We start from the raw sequence: 20,170 nt of genomic DNA, 5'->3' as shown, positions 1-20,170 counted from the left end.
AAAGCTTTCATCACTCCTTCTGCCAAAAATTATGTAATACTAATATACTCCAAATTCTGGACTATGGCAACATAATCTACAAAATAGCACAATGTTCTGCCCTCATGATGCTCTTCATCACTCAGTCATCCAATTTGTTATTAATGCTCCATACCACCCATGGGTTGGTCTTTATTTCAAGCCTGAAGACTTCATCATTGTTTTCTTTAGGTCTACAAGACATTACAGGGCAAGATTCTGTCCTCTCTTCTTCACTTCACCCATAGTAAATACACACATTAGTTCTGGTGAGTATATTAAAGCCATACTTATCAACTTTTCCAAAATTTTAAATTATTTTCTTGAGCCACTATGTGCTAAAACGACCCTTTACGGGGTTATTGAAATGCCACTCAGTCCCCCACCAGCCTTTGTGGCCAGACTACTGCATTTGCAACTTCAGAGTGCCGGTCCATTCTGTTAGACTTAAAAAAAATGCAGCTAACATACCTGGCACTGGAGTCTGCTTCTAGCATGTTTCCTGCATGTTTTAAAACATGAACACAGCTGATTTGTTTGATGTGGTTATGAATCCCTCCTGTAGACACTAATGAAGGCTGGGGAGACATTTCAGCTGTTAGATTAATGTGTGAATGGCAAACGCACAGCAAGGAGACAAGTTTCACTTTTGGTTCTACTAAACGGACACTAGGTGGTGCTAAAAGTAAGCAAAACTGCCAAGTATTCCTTTAAGCTCATCACCCCCAATGTTTCTTTTACCTGTGGCCACAAACCCTTCTGCTTTGCAGCAACATGTTACTGAAACACTTCACAAAACACCCTTAAACCTGCAACCCTGACATCTTTTACAACTCTAAACGTCATCAGCTAGTCAACTGCTGCTACTGTTGACCACCTAGATCACTCTTATTTAGATACTTTGATAGATAAATGTATTAAGATTAATACACCTGTGTGCATATGTATGATTGCACACACACACACACACGCACGCACGCACGCACACACACACACACACACACACACACACACACACACACACACACACACACACACACACACACACACACACACACACACACACACACACACACACACACACACACACACACACTAAACTTTCTAAATGTGCACATCAGCTTTACCAACTACATGAGTTACTGCAGTGGTGTGTGTTGTGGCAACTTTAAAATAATTTCAAGCTCAAAGTTTGCAAGCCAACATATGGTGAGTGTTTATGTGGCTACAAGGTTGTATTTAAGGGAGGCAGAAACACACTCTGCATGCTCTATATGAAGCACACTGCTGAAACGTGTTATTTCAGTTTCTCTAATACATACGCACATCATCCCACAACTAGCATCTGCAAACGCAACAGATGTCCATAGGTTTCTTTAACCCATTAATTACATGGGGGAGATTAATGGGAATGCAAATGGAAGTGAGAGACTGCTGAGTACATGAAACTACACCAAAGAAAGTATTAAACCAAAGCAGAAAAACTACTGAAGATCCAGCTACGGTTATAAATTAAACTCTAGTTTAAAAGGAGGGAGAAAAAAAGTTAATTTTTTCCAATTTAAGATTAAAATGTACATTGTGTACAACAGGTTAATACATTAAGAATAATAAAGCTACACAACAAAGATGTGTGTTTGTGTTTCCTGTTAAAGCAAATCAAATGGGACTTATACAAATCCATGTTAGCAGTTTAGCTGTTAACACTGTGATTAAATCAAGTGTTTTGTGTATTAAGCTGTGTGTATTGCTCATTCTTAAAGGGCTTTCAAAAACTCAATATTTAAAACAGAATGTTTCAGAGCACCAGGCACCCATTCCTCTGTGGAAAAACAAAAACCATTTATCAGGTAGTGGTGAGCCTGCCTTGGCTGCTCTACTGAGTTTCCATGTAGGACTAGAGATGCTCCAGAGGGGCTCCTTCAGTGGTTTTTGTTTCATGGAAAGTTCCATTTAAAGTTTTCTTGCATTTAAAGATGGCTGCAGTGTGTGTGTGTGTGTGTGTGTGTGTGTGTGTGTGTGTGTGTGTGTGTGTGTGTGTGTGTGTGAGTAGGGTGGCTGTCCTACAGTAAACACAACTAGAGCCACATGTTTAGCCTACACCGAGGCAGTGAGAAGCCTCAGTTGACACAGTGTCCAGATTTCAAAAGTAAACACAAGTAGACTGACTGTTAAATTTTCAGTTAGTGCAACGTTTAAATAGTTCAGGAGAAAAATATTTCCCTTTTCTGTTTTTTACAGCTTTTTGGGTTATTGTAAAAGCTTTGAAACTGTGCTTTGGTACACTCTGGATACAGATCTGCTTTCCAAGGCTGACTTTTGTATAAACCAGCAAGATAAACTAGAATTTATCACGTCACTGAAATAAAACACAGCGTCAAAAGGGACTTTACATTGAGGAGGAGATGTTCTTTTAAAATAAAAAATAAGGGGGGCTGAAACCACAGCGTTTGCACATTTTTCCAGCTTGAGGTCACTTGGACAGCTGCGAAGGCCTCTGCTAATAGAACACACGAAGAATGGAAACAGTGAGATCCTGTTTATATGCAGGCAGTGGTGGAGATGTTTTCAGGGGTAACACTCTGAGTCAATAAACAGAACTGCTTCTAACTTGTCTTCCTCCACACAGTGGCAGATTTAACATTAGAATCAAGGCTGACCCTCGCTAAGTTAAAGCCACAGAAACACGAGCAGGACCCACAGAGGAGGGATATCCTGACTTAATCATAACATCTGTGGGCCAACAGCTGGACTATTACAACAATAGACTTGGGGATAGCAGGGAAGGCGACATTCTGTTTTATTTTCTGAAGGCTAAACTACAAATGAGCAAAGTCGGCTTATTGGAGTAATTTTCATTTTCACTTTTACAAAATGATGGTCCTCAGCTACAGAAAAGAAGATCTGCTTTAGAAACCCTGGTATTTTCAGAAAGCATCAGTCTTGAAAAAATAATATCAAATAAATAATTATCTAGTTCAATTTGTCAACTGCTGGCTCTTGGGCCAAATTTGGCCAGTGCTTTCCCCATCTGGCCCACAAAGCACTGAACTGTTACTATTATCAGCCAAGTTCAAAGGGTTAATGACGGCAGTACCATAGCCAATCAGACAGCTCATCTATAGTACATGTTTAGTTTTGATAAAACGGTCTTCTATAGTTGCAGCATGCAGAAGGTCAGCTTAGCAGCAGGATGTGCTCACAAGGCAGAAGTAAGACATATATTTGACCAAACTAAATGTAGATGGCTGCTGAGTTTGCAAATCTGCAGACCTCTAAATCCACATTAAAAAGAGAATAAATAATAGGGATGGACAATACATCGGCATTAATATCGGTATCGACCGATGTCAGTCATATTTTAACATATCGGTATCAGTCTGATAAATAAAATTGGGACGATATTAACAACTGATGTTTTTTCCATCTTGTCTCTATTTGTCTGAGTGTTTTTGGGGTGGGGGTGGGGGGGTGCTGTGTATTAGTTTGGTCATGTGCCAGTAATCAACTCAGAAGCGTAAATGTGTGTGGTGTTTGTACATAATAACGTAAATTCAGCTTTAATAATTTTTATTCTATACAAAATCTGCTGATTTTAGAAGCATTAATGTGAGTATATTGGTATCGGCCCAAATATTTCATATCGGTGCATCACTATTGCAAACGCTACCTTTAGAGAACTAGTCCACCAACGTGACTGGTAGGTAGCATCGACTTTATTTTCTGACAAAACTGAAGAAAGTCTAACATCTAAAGGAGTCAAAGCTCATTAAAATTGCACTTAAAAACTCAAATGAGCGTAACCACAACAGAAACCAGAAGTTATGAACAACTTGTAATTAACTGTGTCAGTTAATTTCTGCCTCCTAAGATCAAATGCACCATAACACCAGTGCACATACTCAGCAGGTTGTCCTGCACAGATACTTGGTGCTATATTTAAGTTATCCGATTATATAAATAATATGATTTTATTTACATTGAGGTAGACAGATCTACATCACACTGTACATTTGCACTCATGGACTCACCCACCTTGGCTTGCAACCACAGAGGGCTGTGTTAATTTAGCCGCCAGAAGAGAACAGTGCACCTCTTGGCTAAAAGAAGCTAACAGTTAGCAATAGCATCTCCAGAACATGGCAGAACACGCTCAGGCTTGTGTTATTTTGTGATGATAAAACATCAACGTTGCATTTTAAGAAGGTCGACCAAACGAAGGCAGTAAAAGAGTTGCATTGTTGTTAGCCCGTCAGAGATGGCACGTTTGCATATCATGAAAATTAATGATAAGGATTATTAACCTGCACTTGTACATACCTCTCAGAATCAGAGGACTCCAGAGCGATTTACACTAAAGTGAATGATTCATCCATTCACACACACATTCACACCCGGGTGGTGATGAGCCACAGCTCACCGACGCTGCCGAGCACAGGGACCACCACAGGTCCCTCTGACCAACACCAGCAGGTGAGATGTCTTGCCCAAAGACACGAGCAGAATCTGCCAGGATGGATCCTACAACCCTCTGATTACTGGACAACCTGCTCTATATTGCTTCCCCTCTAATAAGTAAGATGCCCAATCCTGCCGTCCCCCCCCCCCCTCCGATTAACTTCTCCTGAAACAGGAGAGCATTATTTCCCACTGAAAATGACTTGTATTAGTGACCACCACTAATGTAATGACAAAGCTAGTGTAGGCCCACTTGAACATGAATATGACACACAAACAAGCTGCAACTGATGTATAAGTGTACTCGTGAATGCAAAAGAACTATGATTTTGCGTCACTTCCTGGGTGTATTTTCATTGGTCAATTGCTGAGTGGAGTTGCTGCTTGCCCCGAGGACTGATGGGAGGCTGAGTTTGGCTGTGAGAGACCTCAACAAGCTGTCACACTGGATGTGCACAGACCTGCAAACCTCCCTCACGTTCACATTTTTCGTCACGACTGTTCGTGTCGAGAGATTTGTTTAGACGAAAAACACAGAGAGTAGGCCGGCTTTGATTACCACTCATTATGTTTTCTGTACATCGCATGAACCTCTCATTTAGAAATGGGTTAGACTAAACAATGTTGATTTCAGTTTCAGTACTTACAAAACTACCAGTAAAGAAACTAAAAACAATTCTTTAAAAAAGTGTTTAGGGATTGAAAGCATCTGTAAAAACATGCGGGGGAAACTAACAGTTTCCATTCAGCGTTCCCATTTTTAAGCAAAGCTGGATCAGGGTTTAATTGTGATTTTTATTTAAATTTTTTGGGTGTTTTCTCTAAAAATCACACCCCTAAAAGTTGATCGGCTAAAGAACAGCATCTGTATAAGTGGGAGATCACATCTGAGCACCTCTGACATCTGGGTAAGTTTAAAGCAGAACTCTGTGGAAACTAAGGGGAAATAAAACTGCTACTTTCCAACCTCCCACTGTTAAACCCACTCCTGCCATCACGTCTGCATGTCTACAGCTATAGTTGGGCTGAGGAATACATCAAGTTTCATCCGTGAATTACTTTTTGATACGGTATGAACACCCCCCCGTGGTTCAGTGAAAATGAACCCTATGGGATACAAACGGTCACAAACTGCAGCGCGTAAGACGAGACTTAAGCCTTTTTTCCCCACATTCTTCAATTTCTATGTTCTCACTGCTCTTAAACATCCTGAACTTTTTGACACTTACGTAGAACAGAGATGAAGCTTTGGGTATCAAAGAGTACCCACAGTCCAAAGCTCACAATCAAGGCACCAAAGATCTGCAGAGAAGAAGAGAAGAAAATCAGATCAGATCGTATGTGAAAGTAAAACACAGATTCAGGGCTGGTGTGTCTAAAACAGAAAGACATTTTTTCTCTCCCTTGTGTTCGCATCTGGGAGTAATCAGATTCCTCTCTGTCTTTCTATCTGCTCGTTTCTGTCTCCTAACAACACATTCTCTATAAACTTCATAAATTTAAGACTGAGTTTTAGCAGCAACTAAGATGTTTTAGGTATTAATAAAGTGGTTGAGACAATCAGGGGTGGCAGGAAGATCTATTTAAAGATCAAAAATGATTCCAAAAATCTGGAAGAATGATGGGATTTATCTTTCCTTCCAGTTAAACGGAGGTTATGAGGCTGAAAATGTTGATTTAATTGACGGAGCCTTTGTTTACAAGTTGTGGGAACTAAATTGTTCGATGAGAGGCCCTGTTGGTTCTACGGCTTCCTGCTTGTATTGTTGCCCCGTTACAGGAGTAATTAGTGCCCTGGTTCAGAGCTGCTCTTTTAAAAGACTCTAAGTGCCCGGCGGCAATCACCATCGTTAACCCACCACTTCCTGGCTTTCCAAAGCCTTCATATGCATGATGTGTCCACATGAACTTAAACACTTGACACAGACACACACGCTTCCTATTAGACACCCGGTCGGCTTTCACTTCAAAAGCTCCGTGTCAGGTTTATAGCTGCAGACTCATTGGGATAGTCTGGACATCCTGGCAGGCCCGAGGTTTTATCAGCCTCTAGACTTTATGTTGTCAGGATGAGAGAAGATGAAACATAAACCGTCTGCTGCTGTTCAGACCTGTAAATGTTCTCGCTTTGGGCAGAGTGATGACAGCATTTACAGTTCTGCTCATTTCCATCACAATTTGAATAGAAATAATAACTTAGCCAAACCACTTATGAGTTACGGGACTTTCCTGGGAGGAGGAAGTGACAGGGAGAATACTTTGGCCTGGTCCTCTCCACCGTTTTGCTTCCATATTAAGTTGCTCTTTAAGGAGTTTGCTAAGATGTCAGCATGTCGCGATTGTTTCTGCAGTGAGGGACGTCACCGATCGGTGCCAAAAGGCACCCCCAGCAGCAGAGAACAACAAGAGATCAACAATGTAAGAAGAAGGGCTGGTTGCCACATCTCTGCTTGCCATTTAGTTACAAACAGCGATGGTAGCGGTTAATGAAGCCTTTAATAAAAGCTTTCTTATTTTCTTTTCCTTCCATTCTGCTTTGCTTGCCACTCTTCCAATTTAATGTTTGTCTGGCGACGTTTGCTTTATAACCTTTCCAACTGAGTTACAACCAATCAGAATGAGTTAACCACAAGTCCTGCCTAGCGTCTCTATCAGGCCATTTTCTGACAACATTCACCAAAGAAGGTACTTGTTTGGTTCCTGAAATGGCCCAGAAAATTGGTCCTGTTGGGGTGGCCCGGTGAAATGGAGAGATGTACAAACTGTGAAGGTCTGGTAAAATACCCCGGAAGTAGAGCTGGGCAAAACCTGGATGTTTTTAAAGTGTCGATATAATGTCAAACTAGAAACAAAATCCAGTAGCTTTTAAAACGATGTAAAAATTCAACCGGCGAATTACTGCTGTTAGCAGGAATCGCTACCGCTAGCTTGCTGCATCTCTGTATCTAAATGATCACTTCATGTGCCCCCACGCGTCCGCTCAATCAGGAAAGTTGTTTTGTAGATTTATAAAAAATCTCTTGGTTAATGTTCTTCCCTAAACTTTGCACTTGGCTTGTGGTTTAGATTTATTTTGTGGATGTTTGTTCATGTTTCAGCAATGTTTGACAATAGCAGAATAAACAGAATAAATACAATACCAATGCATTTAATCTGCTGATGAATTTATGCATACTATTTGAAGGGAGCTGACTTGTAAATAGTTCCCAGGAATAAAAATATTGAAATACATTTTGTATTTCTGAGTTCAGCAAAAAAAATATCTAGACTTAAGTTTTGGTCCATATCACCCAGCCCTACCCGGAGGTTCTGCAGTTTAAAAAACGTTGGTTACGTATTGTAACCCCAGATTCTGAGTCTAGTCGCAGCCCTTAGGCCCTTATGTGTACAACACACATAAGTTCATAGGTCTCTAAACATATCTGGTTAAGAGTGATTTCAGAGCCTGAATTAAGAAAAACAAACAAAAGAAAATTTAGAAAGGACTAAAACATGACAGTTTACTACCTTAACAACATGAATAGTCAGTAACGATGATGTGTTCAACAACACAAATTAAAATGTTGTAACTTTCATGATGAAAATGACTAAAATGTTATGCACTATAAGACAAACAACCAGGCAGGTTATCCTGAAAAAAAAAAGAATAAATAATAGGGATGCACAATATATCTGCATCAATGAACTGTGAATTGGAATGTTTATTATGTGAAGTGCCTTGAGACGAGGCACTTCACGTCGTGATTTGGCGCTTTATAAATAAACTTGAATTGAATTGAATATCGGTATCGGCCGATGTTAGTCATTTTTAAACATATCGGTATTGGTCCGATAAATACAACTGGGCCATCTTGTTTCCATTTGTTTGTCTGTTTCAGAGGGTGAGGTGTGATGTGTATTTGTTTAGTCATGTGACAGTGATTGTAATCATCTCAGAAGCGTAAATGTGTATGGAGTGTGTAAACAATAACGAAAATCCAGCTTTAATAGTTTTCATTCTATACAAAATCTGCAGATTTTTAGTAGCAATAATGTCAGTTTATCGATATCGGCAAATATCGGTTATCGGCCACAACAGTGATATTAATATCAGCCCAAAAATGTCATATCGGTGCATCAGTAATAAATAATTACATCTTTGGATAGCTGCTTGTCTATCGTATGATAAACAGGCTTGTCAAAGCCTCAGACCACAGTTTATAGTGCCACGCAAAGCAGTCTTAGTGTGTCGGCGGTTAGGTTCAGGAACATCGTTATCTCTCTCTGCATCAGCTAAACAAATCTGCAGAGAAAGTGAAAGTCACATTAACACGAACTTTGCCAACACGTGAACAATGGCAGACCATACTTACAAAAAAGAGAAGGTTGAAGAGGAATAGAAAGTACTTGATGACTGTGACGCATCCGTTCCCCATGGCTCTGTGTTTCTGCTGGGTTACACTGAAGTGAGATCTGAGCCTAAGAGAGAAAAACAAATCAAGACTCAAAAAAAGACCACACCACACAGTGTGGGAGAACCTTTAACAATGTCACAGGGAAATCTGCAGTCAGACATGTAATTAAACACAACTATTATCTTCAGAGACAAAACATTGGCACAAACCATTTGCAACAGCGTCTCTTGTCTGAACCTCCTCTGAGTCACACTTTTAGGAGGAAACCGTTGCCCTGTCGCTTTGGTAGATCATGTTTGATGGCAATTATTAAAAGCTAAAAAGAGTGGCCATGCTGGTTTAAAACAGTGGAGGAAGAATCAGTACAGAGAGATGTTATGATCTCATAATGACAACCCAAAAACCATCCATTACAGATGTAGAGTAACACAGTATATTTGTCTAATGACACAGGCCAGTTATAAATAAAACACAATGAGTTGTGAAACAGATGGCCAGCAGCTGACTGTTAGCTAACATCAGTTTACGCTCAAGCTGCGTTTCCTATTAATGTGGAGGCTTTCACTAACTTTTCTGAGATGAATGTCTTCCTTCCAGAAAACCTCTGAAGTCAGAAACACTCTGCACTTTTGAAGAAACCCCTCCGGGCACTAAGATTCAGACTGAACGTCCACTACTGAGCCTTGTCCTTCACTGGGAGCACCCCAAATTATAACCATCCATTGTGGCTATCTGAAGTTTAAAAATACCAAATGAAGACAACTCCCTGTGTATCAGATGACAAGCTGCTCTGTCCTGCCCCAAAACCTAGGATTTTTAACTTTCTATTTGAGAAAGTTATATCTAAGAACTTTCTCTGTTTTCACAGTCGGATGTAAAAGTTTTGCAGCCTAGTTAATCGTCATGATTTTCCTTTATAAATCATTGGTTGTTACAATAAAAAGTTCAGATAAATATTTCATATAGGAGACACACATAGGGATATTTGAGAAGCGAAACAAAGTTTATAGGACTTACAGACAGTGTGCAATAATTACTTAAACAAAATTAGGCAGGTGCATACATTTGGACACTGTTATTTTATTGATTACAAAACATTTAGAACTAATCATTGGAATTCTAAATTGGTTTGGTAAGCTCAATGACCCTTGACCTCCATACACAGGTGAATCCAGTCATGAGAAACAGTATTTAAGGGGGCTAATTGTAAGTTTCCCTCCTCTTTAAATGTTTTCTGAAGAGCAGCAACATCAAGGTCTCACAACAACTCTCACATGAGCTGAAAACAAAGATTGTTCATCATCATGGTTTAGGGGAGAACACAGAAAGCTGTCTCAGAGATTTCAGCTGTCTGTTTACACAGTTAGGAACATCATGAGGAAATGGAAGACCACATGCACAGTTCTAGTTGAGGCTCAAAGTGGCAGACCAAGAAAAATCTCAGATAAACAGAAGTGAAGAATGGTGAGAACAGTCAGAGTCAACCCACAGACCAGCACTAAAGACCTACATCATCTTGCTGCAGATGGAGTCACTGTGCATTTGGGCTGGGCAATAAATACAAAATTTATCGTTATCGAAATTTCTGACTCATCGATAAATGTGATAATAAATGAATGAAAAGACGTGTGTAGGTTGGCAACAATCATCCCTTTAAGAAGCTGTACCACCAAAAGTCACATAAAAATTTGACATAACGTAACACATGTGACAGCCCCATCTAGTACATACCTGTAGTTATCGTCCATTTATCGTTATCAAGGTGAAATCCTCGATATATTGTGATATATTTTAGGCCATTGTGCCAAGCCCTACTGTGCATCGTTCAACTAAATGGTAAATGGCCTGTAATTGATATAGCACCTTCTAGAGTCCTGGAACCCCCCCAAGGCACTTTACAACACAATCAGTCATTCACACACACACATTCACACTCTTGTGGGGATGATCTACTTTGTGGCCACAGCTGCCCTGGGGCGCACTGACGGAGGCGATGCTGCCGAGCACGGGCGTTGCCGGTCCCTCCGACCACAACCAGTCCCATCTCAGTCCCTAGACCTGAATATTATTGAAAATCTGTGGTGATTTAAAGAGAGCTGTCCATGCTCAGAAGCATCAAACCTGAATGAACTAGAGATGTTTTGTAAAGAAGAATGGTTTAAAACACCTTCAGCCAGGATCCAGACTCTCAGTGGAAGCTATAGGAAGTGTTCAGAGGCTGTTATTTCTGCAAAAGAGGGATCTACTAAATATTGAGTTATTTCTTTTTGGTGGTGCCCAAATTTATGCACCAGCCTAATTTTGTTTAAACAATTATTGCACACTTTCTACAAACCCTATAAATGTAGTTTCAGTTCTCTACTGTCACTGTGTTTCTTCTATAAGATATATTTAACTGAAATATTTTTTTTCAAACCAACCTACTGTTTATAAAGGAAAATGAGGAAGATTAACAAGGCTGCAAAACGTTTACATCCTAACCGTGTAAAGGTTTATTTTATTGAACACCATTTAATAAATACATGCCATCTTATCTTTATTCTCACATTTTCCTTTATACATGTATATATTAAAGTTTTTTTTTTTGTGTGTGTGATAAATTTACATCTGAACTCAGTACAGTTAACTACCAGGAACATTAGCAGGAGCACATGGGCTGACTAAAATAATACAAAAACTTTAAATAAATGGTTCTTGTGACCCACCGTGACTTAGAACACCTAAATCACCTCTTTATTATTTGGCATTATGATAACTCTTATTATCCATCTATTAAAAGCACCTATTGACCTAAATCCAAACATAATTTCCTGTTTACAAAAGCAAGCAGTGCAAAGCCCAAACCACTCAGCAGATACGCCTGCAGTAGATAATCCTCAAAGTGGATTGCTGTCTAGTTGAAGAGTAGTAATGAGGATTATAAAAAGGCTTAGCTATGATAACTATTGTCTGCTGACTTAGCTCCAGAGATAGCAAACCAGTTTTAAACAACGTCTCAGTGACACTTTTTAACTTTTGTTTGGCAACACATTAATACAAGTACCAAAAACAGCTGATTTATGTTCTTAAACAGAAAAAAACTGAACAAGTAGCTGTGTTTCCATTACAGGAGCATGAATAATGTCTGAGGGCTACAACGTGGCGAGTTTCGTGCATTTAACAGAAGTTGTTTTCAGTTGCTGGTCAGTCTGCTCATACTGTTTAGACCAAATATCCAAACATTTTTCTCTCCTGCTTGACCCCAAAAGATAAGAAAAAAGTCCTAGTCGAAAAAGAAAAGAGGTCCATCCTGTCACAACTTCACGGGCAAACTCAATCATTCTAGATTCCTGGAGGCCACACCCAAAATCGGTACAGAAACCAAAATAAACGTTAAAAAGTGCAAATAAAAGGACTAATCCATTTGAGAAATTGTGCAGTTTCAGCCTTTTTGAACAAATGGTGTGTTATTTGTACCCCTCTGAGTAAGTTTTACCACAATAAAATGTTAGATCAGAAGCTCAAAGTTGACTAATTTACAGCCAGCTTGGTGCTTCCTGGAGTTGGTTAGCTGTGAAGACCATCTTGATTTGATTTCACTGTGGGAAGTAGTTGTAGATGCACATAAAACTGTCAGAGAGGTTTTCCACACACTCAGACTCACAAAGGAACATTATTGCCTGCATTTTGCCTTCTGGCTGCAGGCGGTGACAAACAGTTGCTGAAATTCAGATATTTAAACAAGACTGTTTATGTGAAATAGGACGTCTGCAGAGAAAAGAACCAAAGCAGAAGTTACATTAAAACAAACTATCTGAATGAGTCACCTGAAGCTTTCAAACTCTCCAACCTCACAAACGCTGTGTTTTAATCTTTTTCTTGAATGTCCCCCTAGCTGCAGTTTGGAAGAAAAAAAAGCTGCCAAGAGTTTGAGAATTTGGGAATAACAAAAATAAATAAAGAGTGAAACTGAAAGAAGTGTGTGGTGAATGAGCAGATAGCCAGCTGAAGAGCAGAAATAAAGGCAGCATGAGTGGCAGATGGCAGCATATATGTCTGTAAAGGAAGCAGCGTGGATTTATTACAGCACAAAGCGGTTAACACTAAAAGATGGGCAGTGATCCAACATCCATCTACAAGCTTCCCTTAATATTTAAACACAGTATGACCCCTTTACACATCTGTGAGGACATGGACCTGGTGTTTCTAAAACCTGTTGAAAATGCATTTAGCTTTCTGAGAGCCTGGTGAGCATTTGATGCTAAAAAACAGCATCATGGGATGTTCCTGGTTTACATGATGTTTCAGTTGAGTCACCAAGTGTGAAGGAGGGCCTTCCCCATTTAGCATTTACAGGACACACTGCATAACAGATATGACTGAGACCTGTCTTTGGAAATGATGAAGCACCAGTACTACGAGCTACACAGATTATTGCATCATATCTGCTTGTTACCAAACCTTTGTGCAAAAGCAGTGTGGTAACCGAGTGTTGCATCAGTGTGCAGCTCGGTTGTTGTTGACTCCCAGTTGAGTTAAAAGAAGAGGTTGTGAGATTAGGGCCAAAGCAAAAAGCTGACATCATATTACGACAATACCGCTCGGCAAAAACTATTTAGCATCTTTTTTAGATTTAGTTCTTTCAAAAAACGTTTTGAAAAGAGTTTAGCAGTTTTATTAATTTCGTGTATCTTACTACATAAATGTTTTTGAACATGGTAACGTAACTTCCGTAAGTCATCCATCAATCATCTGGCATGATATCATAGACAGGCGCTTCACCCACGAGCTGGCCAGAAAGAAACCTGGTGGCTAATATGGCATCCCCCAAAAATGATAGACTCACGCCCTACTTTAGACCCGCCTTTTATGGTTACATATTGGGCTGACACAAACGTCTATTTTAGTAGTTGATTAACCACCAGTTTTGTTGATGATTAGTTGACTAATCATGTCATGCAAAAAAAGTGTAACTTATTGCCAAGATGCTATAATATACCCATCGTTAGCTTTCTAGTTTGAATTGTGATCAGTTATGTGCTATCTAATAAAAGACAAGATGATAGCTTATTAAACAACTTTTAATAAACATTTAATAAAACTTAGTAACCTGTTAATACAGTCAAGGTAGGCACCTAAAACCAAAAATTGTACACAAAAAGGACTTATGCTCACAAATGTATCCAACTAAAATATTAAGTTTTAGCTTTGTAACAAACTCGTACATTGAAGAGAAGGAACATTTTTAACCACTGTAACTAGGAATGTAAGAAAATATCGACATGTTAATATATCGTGATATTTTTTCCCAGCGATATTATATCAATATTCTAAAGTCGTGTATCAAAAATATCGATATTGCAATATATCGTGATGTATTTTTCCAGAAACATATCAATATTTAAAAGTAGTGTATAGTTTTTGGAAGAATTTACATGCAAACATTAGTGTTTTTGTCTTATTTTTCTCTTGGTGCAATTAAAATGCCGACCGCTAGTTGGCAGCAGTGAGCAATGGGTTTTGCTTCCACCAATAAAATACAAATCCTTCAATTATAGTTTAGATACCTCATGTTAAACATGCTAAGTATCCGTCTGGACTGTTTATTGAATTTTCCTATAATAAATTCAGTCAAAAAAAATCGCTAACATCGTCTGAATGTATCGCAATATATTGTGATATATTGTATCTTCTCCCCTGTATTGTGATATGTATTGTATCACCATAATTTCAACTGTAACGTAGCAGGATAAAATAAATCATTAGCGTTTGTAACGTTAGAGCAAATACGTGACGTTCATACATGTTCTAAAGGTAATATAATCACTACTGTTGTTGCTCCACCTATGAATACACGTGACTCTCTGTTGACGTTAGCTGCTAACACGAGAAGTTTCACTTTGCAGATTTAGTACTGTACGCGCTTTTCTTTTGCCTTCATAAAATGCTCAAAACTTTTGAGCTATGTTGCAAACTCGCCATGTTGTCTTCTTTCTCCGGTGATTCTGACTGAAAGCCTGATCTGGATGCTCACTACTGCGCATGTGCCTTGAGCCAAAAGGAAGAAAGCAGCCACCAAATGTGGCACAACAAGCAATATTTAAAAAATGCTCATAGAATAAACAACGTTGACTATTACATTTATAGTTGACTATTTTGCTTGTCAATGTCTTCGTGACGAATCAGCCAATGGTGGCAGCACTAGTTTTATGGTACAAAGTCACCAATATTTTTCAACAACTGGACATCATTTTATTTTAATTTCAACAATGTTTCGGTGGATATTTCCAGATATGAACAGTAAAAACTACATAATGTCTCTTTAAAATATAATAATTTTAATAAAATAATACACAGGTTCAACTTGACATTTGTATCTTTACTTTGTTTAGTTTCGTTGCTCTAATCTATTCGGAGTGTATCAAAATAAAAGTCTAGAAAAAATTAAAAGCATCTTTCTGCAGCATTGTGAAAGCTGGTAACAGTGCACTCTCCTCTACACCCATTTTAAATAAAAACATTGGCGACCAATTCTGCTAGTCTAAAAATAGCAAATTATTGCCTTCATTAGTTTGCATAGTAATGAATTGCTCTGTAATTCGTCACCAGTGTGATTTCATGTGGGGAGGATGATCCAAAGTGTGGAACGAAAACAGCTTTTAATCTAGAGTTTATGGAGGAGCCTCCCTGCTCTGAAATGAGCAAACTACTTAATTTAAGCATCAGTGAGATGGGAAAAAGTCTTCTCTAAATATGTTTATGTGCTGATACAATTAAGAAAAGTATTATGTGTCTATTATATAGACAAAGCTATTTAGGTGATAGACCAGCAAGCTTAATCTGGAAAAACATTAATGTTAGATAAGTAAACTTAGAAACAGACACTTGGTGAATGAAGCAGCATCGAGGACACTGGGCAACAGTTCATGAGAACCAACCAGCATGTTTTGATGTTACTGAGGGAATCAGACATACTGAGCACATTACACTGACAGAAAGCCATCTGACCCCAATTTACAGAAACAAAAATGTTCTCAAGCTACTTGCATTAAACCAAAAGTCACATTAGCTTGCAAATGCTTAATAACTCATATCAAAAGACTCTTAATTATCAGTAGCTGTGCTTCTGTGATAAGAGTTCTTGGAAATTTCTGAAGGGTGAGAAAAGGCCACAGGGAAAGTACGTACATCGTCTTGGTCCTCTCAGTCGTTGTCTCAATACAAAACCCTTTAGGAACTTTAGTAAGACGTCAGCATATTGCAACCGTTTTTGAGTTAGTACATCACTGGTCAGTGCCAAAAGGCACCCAGAGCCATTCTCATAAAAAAAATAATAAAGACGTGTTATTCTGTCAAAGAACGCCATATTTTATGCCATTGAAGGCGTGTATTATGAGTGGCTGTGTGACGTAAAACGTGGCGTTTTAATGGTAAATTAATGCTAAATGGCCTGTATCTGATATAGCACCTTCAAGGGTTTTATAAACCCCCCCAAGGTGCTTTACAGCATAATAAGTCATTCACCCACGCACATTCACACAGTGGTGGTGATGAGCTACAATGTAGCCCTGGGGGGTGGGACGCAATGAGAAAAGCTAGGCTGCCAAACACTGGCACCACCTCCGACCACCACCAGCATGCAAGTTGAGTTATCTCTCTTGCTCGCTCTCTCTCATATATATATATATATATATATATATATATGTGTGTGTGTGTGTGTGTGTGTGTATAAGCAGGTTATCACCAAAGGATATAATTTTGTCTTTTATGTGATACAAGGGCTGCCCACAAGTCCTGACCCCAGATTTCACTGCTACGCCACTGCTCACATTTTCAGACGTGCGTTAAATTAAATCCGTCTAATTTATCCGGTTCTTATTAAAAGCATATGTTTTTATGTTTTACTCACTGAAATCTCCCGTAGAAGAAAAGTCTGAGATAAATAATCTATTTTCAGCTAGACCTAACTAACGGCGCTAATAACCAGCTGTTAATGTGTCACGTCAACATCAGGTGGTAAGAACACTTTATTAAAAATACAATAAATAAAAATACAATGAAATACAGTAAGCGACAAAAGTCGTCCACATGTCAAAGAGGAGGTGGATTTCAGCTAGAAAAAGATCTAGACTTACTTTGAGATGGTCTCCTGAAGTCCTTAGACCGTTTAGAGAAGAGCTGATGGACCTCCTGCTCGCTGTGAAACTTTTGAGTCTGCTGACAGAAACGGTTTGTGTCCGTGGCTCGTGGAGTGGATGACGCCGAAGATGGCTTCTCATTCGCTATCCGGTTAAAGAGACAGTGCACTAAATTTCTACCATCTGGACCATTGGATCAATTCTGGTTCAAGAAAACGCAACACTTCAACTGTTACATGCGGGACTAGATAATTCTACATTAGAATAAAAATCCATGAAACACATTTTATGATTGTTCTCTTTGTGAACGTTCAACAAACATTGTTTAAACACTGCATGACCTGAGGTGGCTTAAAGAGGTGCCAGAATACCGCTAACTAGCATGTGCTCTTTTGAACTTTCAAACATAGAATGAAGGGGTTACTTTGCAAAATGTGTTTCAATAGCCATCATTAAATGCACACTAATTTAGTTGCAAAAATAAATAAATAAAATACAGGAAAAAACCAAAACACCAAAATCTACTGGTTACACCAGGCTAAAGCCCGAAGGTGACTCTCTCCCCCTGAGATCAGTGGGCTCGGTGGTCTCTTTTAAAATCAGCTGAAAACTGTTCAAGCTGGCTTTGGTGTGACCTTCATCACCACCCTCTCCTTATTCTGCTCTTTCTACCTTTTCCTCACATTTTTATCACAATGTTTTACTTTTCTCATTGATTTGGATGTTTTTTATCTTTTTGTAATAATTTTTATTTACTTATAATTGTTTTTGTGAAGCACCTCTTGATTTTTATCTTGAGAGGTGCTGTATCAAAGATTGCTTCTTCTAAACTTTCACACATAAAAAACAAAGATTTCTCTGGTCACAAACTGTATTTTAAAGATTTTTTCATTAGTTTAGAATAATTAACTTTATAGGTTTATGCTGTATCTTTGTTTTTGAACTAGATGGCTGACTGCAAAACTTGACTGGAAAGTCAAGACTGTTTTTTTTAAATCATAAGCCAACTTCAGGATCTGACGGGTGTGTGTGTGTGTGTGTGTGTGTGTGTGTACACTCCCACCATGCGGAAGCAGACATGAGTTACTCCTGTTATTAACCCTCTCACGCCCTGCTAACTACATCTTTGGTTCAGCTGGTTTCATCTGGTTCAGTTCTGTTGACATGATTCCACTTTTTGCACGTTTAAAAGGTTAACTTTGGACCTATTTTAATAGCTACAAAACCAAATAATTAGCCTTTAGTTACCCTTCTGCACATTTAGTGTAGTAATAACCGAATGTCGTTAAAGACTCAACTGATGTTAAAAATGTCATTCGACACACAAGCATTTGGAAAATCAGAGCTACAAACTGTTGGTCTTTTTGTTTAAAAATTATACAAGAAGGAAAATATCTTCAATCATTATTCTAATCAGTGGGATTTTTACTTATAAAATTTTTACTTAAAAGGTTTACTAGATTATTTAAATAATTGAGAATATTCAGACCAATTTAGAGATTACAAAAAGCATCTGCAGTTTAGGCACCAGATCTTTTTTGAGTCACCATTTGTGAATGATTTAAACCAGCCTGTAGATATTTTATTTATGTTAATTCAACCTTCCATAAACTAGTGAAAACTTTGCATCAGATCTTTGGCACACAAGCCCATGATACCCCTCCCATAATAAACAGCTCTAAAGTTCTGTTTACCAGCAGAGAAATACACAAGGACCGCAAAAACTAGTAGGAAAGTGTAGCAGAACATAAGCACATGGGAGGGAACTTTTAGAACGTCAGTAACCAAAACTAGTCACATATTTACTGACCCACATATAGTGTGTTTGTGTAAGAGGGAAAAAAAGGCTGACATGGGAGAATTTAAGGTGAAAAATGTGGCTGCAGAAATTGAATTCACACTGTGGGAACTTTGTCTAGCCTTTCAAGTCCTGACACATTAAACCTCCTTTTAAAAACGCTGAAAAAAAGGGCAAACGTTGGAATCACAAAACAGTTCTTGTTGAGACACATTAAAACAAACCTGTTTGTTTGGAGAAAGAGTGGCATGTGGGTATGAAGATCGTACCTGAGGGCTCCCTCCTAGCTTAATTGGGCTGGGAATTAATGTGATTCATTCAATAATCAGACAGGACCCCACCCCCAAAATGAAATAAATAAATAAATGAAAAACAGAAGTCTTCACAACTTTCAAATGGTTAAATAATAAACAAGTGTTTTTTATTTCAAACTAATTCATGGAAATCCATCACAATGCATTGCTCATGTACAATATACCACATAGATACATAAAAACACGTTGCTACAATGACAAGATATGCCAATCAGAGCAGTATACGTCAAATGATAGAATGACCTACTTTCTAGCAGAAGAAGTGTAATATTCTCCCAAATTTACGACATTCGATGAAGAAAGAGCCTCTTCGCCTCTTTTCCTCTGCTCTCCTATGCAAAATTGCCCCTCTCTCCTAAAATAACCCTTCTCGCAGAGCTTTGAACATTTCACCAGGCTGATCATTTGAGGAAATAGAAAGACATTTTTCCTTTCAGCTCCATAATTACTATGCAAGTCATCACAGAGCAGCGCCGTAGGCTGAAATGGACAATGTTACTTGGAAGACTTGCATCTAATTAAACGATGTAAAAAAGAAAAGGTAATTACTACTTCTTAGGGGTGCAGGAGACCTCACCCATGTTTCCAACTCCCCAAACAACATGCCCATTTTCCTTCAACCAGAAATCACGGCGACCGCAGGAGGACCTCTCCCATCTGGGGCAGGACTCCGGGTGGTGACTTCCAACAAGACGGACCACCTTTGAAGAGACGGCAGCGTGTTTTCGTCTTGTCCTTACATCGATGTGTTTTCTGACAGGAATCAGGTCAAATCACAGCTGGGTTGTCTTAATCTAAAGGCTTGCCAAATACTTAGAGGTAGAAAAGGTCTTGAACAAACTGAGTAGAAACTTTAAAAATTCATATTTTAATTCCCAAATGAACTTATTTTTGTTTAATGTATCCATCTTTGATTTTTGCTCAGTCACAGATAGATACCAAGTTTGTGCCATTGATTTTTTTTTCTTAAAGGGAGAATTTTCCTACATGCATGTCATTCAAATAGGAACAAAATAAGACACAGGATTAATAATCATTAACTAATACTGAACAAGTTCCCTGTTTGGTTCA

General features: G+C 38.7%; 1 protein-coding gene across 1 annotated transcript in view; it reads right to left on the bottom strand.

Annotated features, from left to right (window-relative positions):
- cd82b (CD82 molecule b) overlaps positions 1-17,120 on the bottom strand; it is a 32,183-nt gene extending 15,063 nt beyond the window's left edge. Inside the window, exons 1-3 of the mRNA XM_015964201.3 lie at positions 16,985-17,120; positions 8,829-8,934; positions 5,706-5,778 (exon numbers count right to left, since the gene is read on the bottom strand). Of these exons, the coding sequence (XP_015819687.1) occupies positions 5,706-5,778; positions 8,829-8,891 (136 nt within the window). The 5' untranslated portion in view covers positions 8,892-8,934; positions 16,985-17,120. The remainder of the gene's footprint in view (positions 1-5,705; positions 5,779-8,828; positions 8,935-16,984) is intronic.
- Between the last annotated feature and the right edge of the window lie 3,050 nt (positions 17,121-20,170).

This window comes from Nothobranchius furzeri, chromosome 4 (assembly GCF_043380555.1).
Source record: "Nothobranchius furzeri strain GRZ-AD chromosome 4, NfurGRZ-RIMD1, whole genome shotgun sequence".
Taxonomy (NCBI): domain Eukaryota; kingdom Metazoa; phylum Chordata; class Actinopteri; order Cyprinodontiformes; family Nothobranchiidae; genus Nothobranchius; species Nothobranchius furzeri.
The sequence above is the reverse complement of the archived record's forward strand: the minus strand, read 5'-3'. Positions and strand labels throughout refer to the sequence as shown.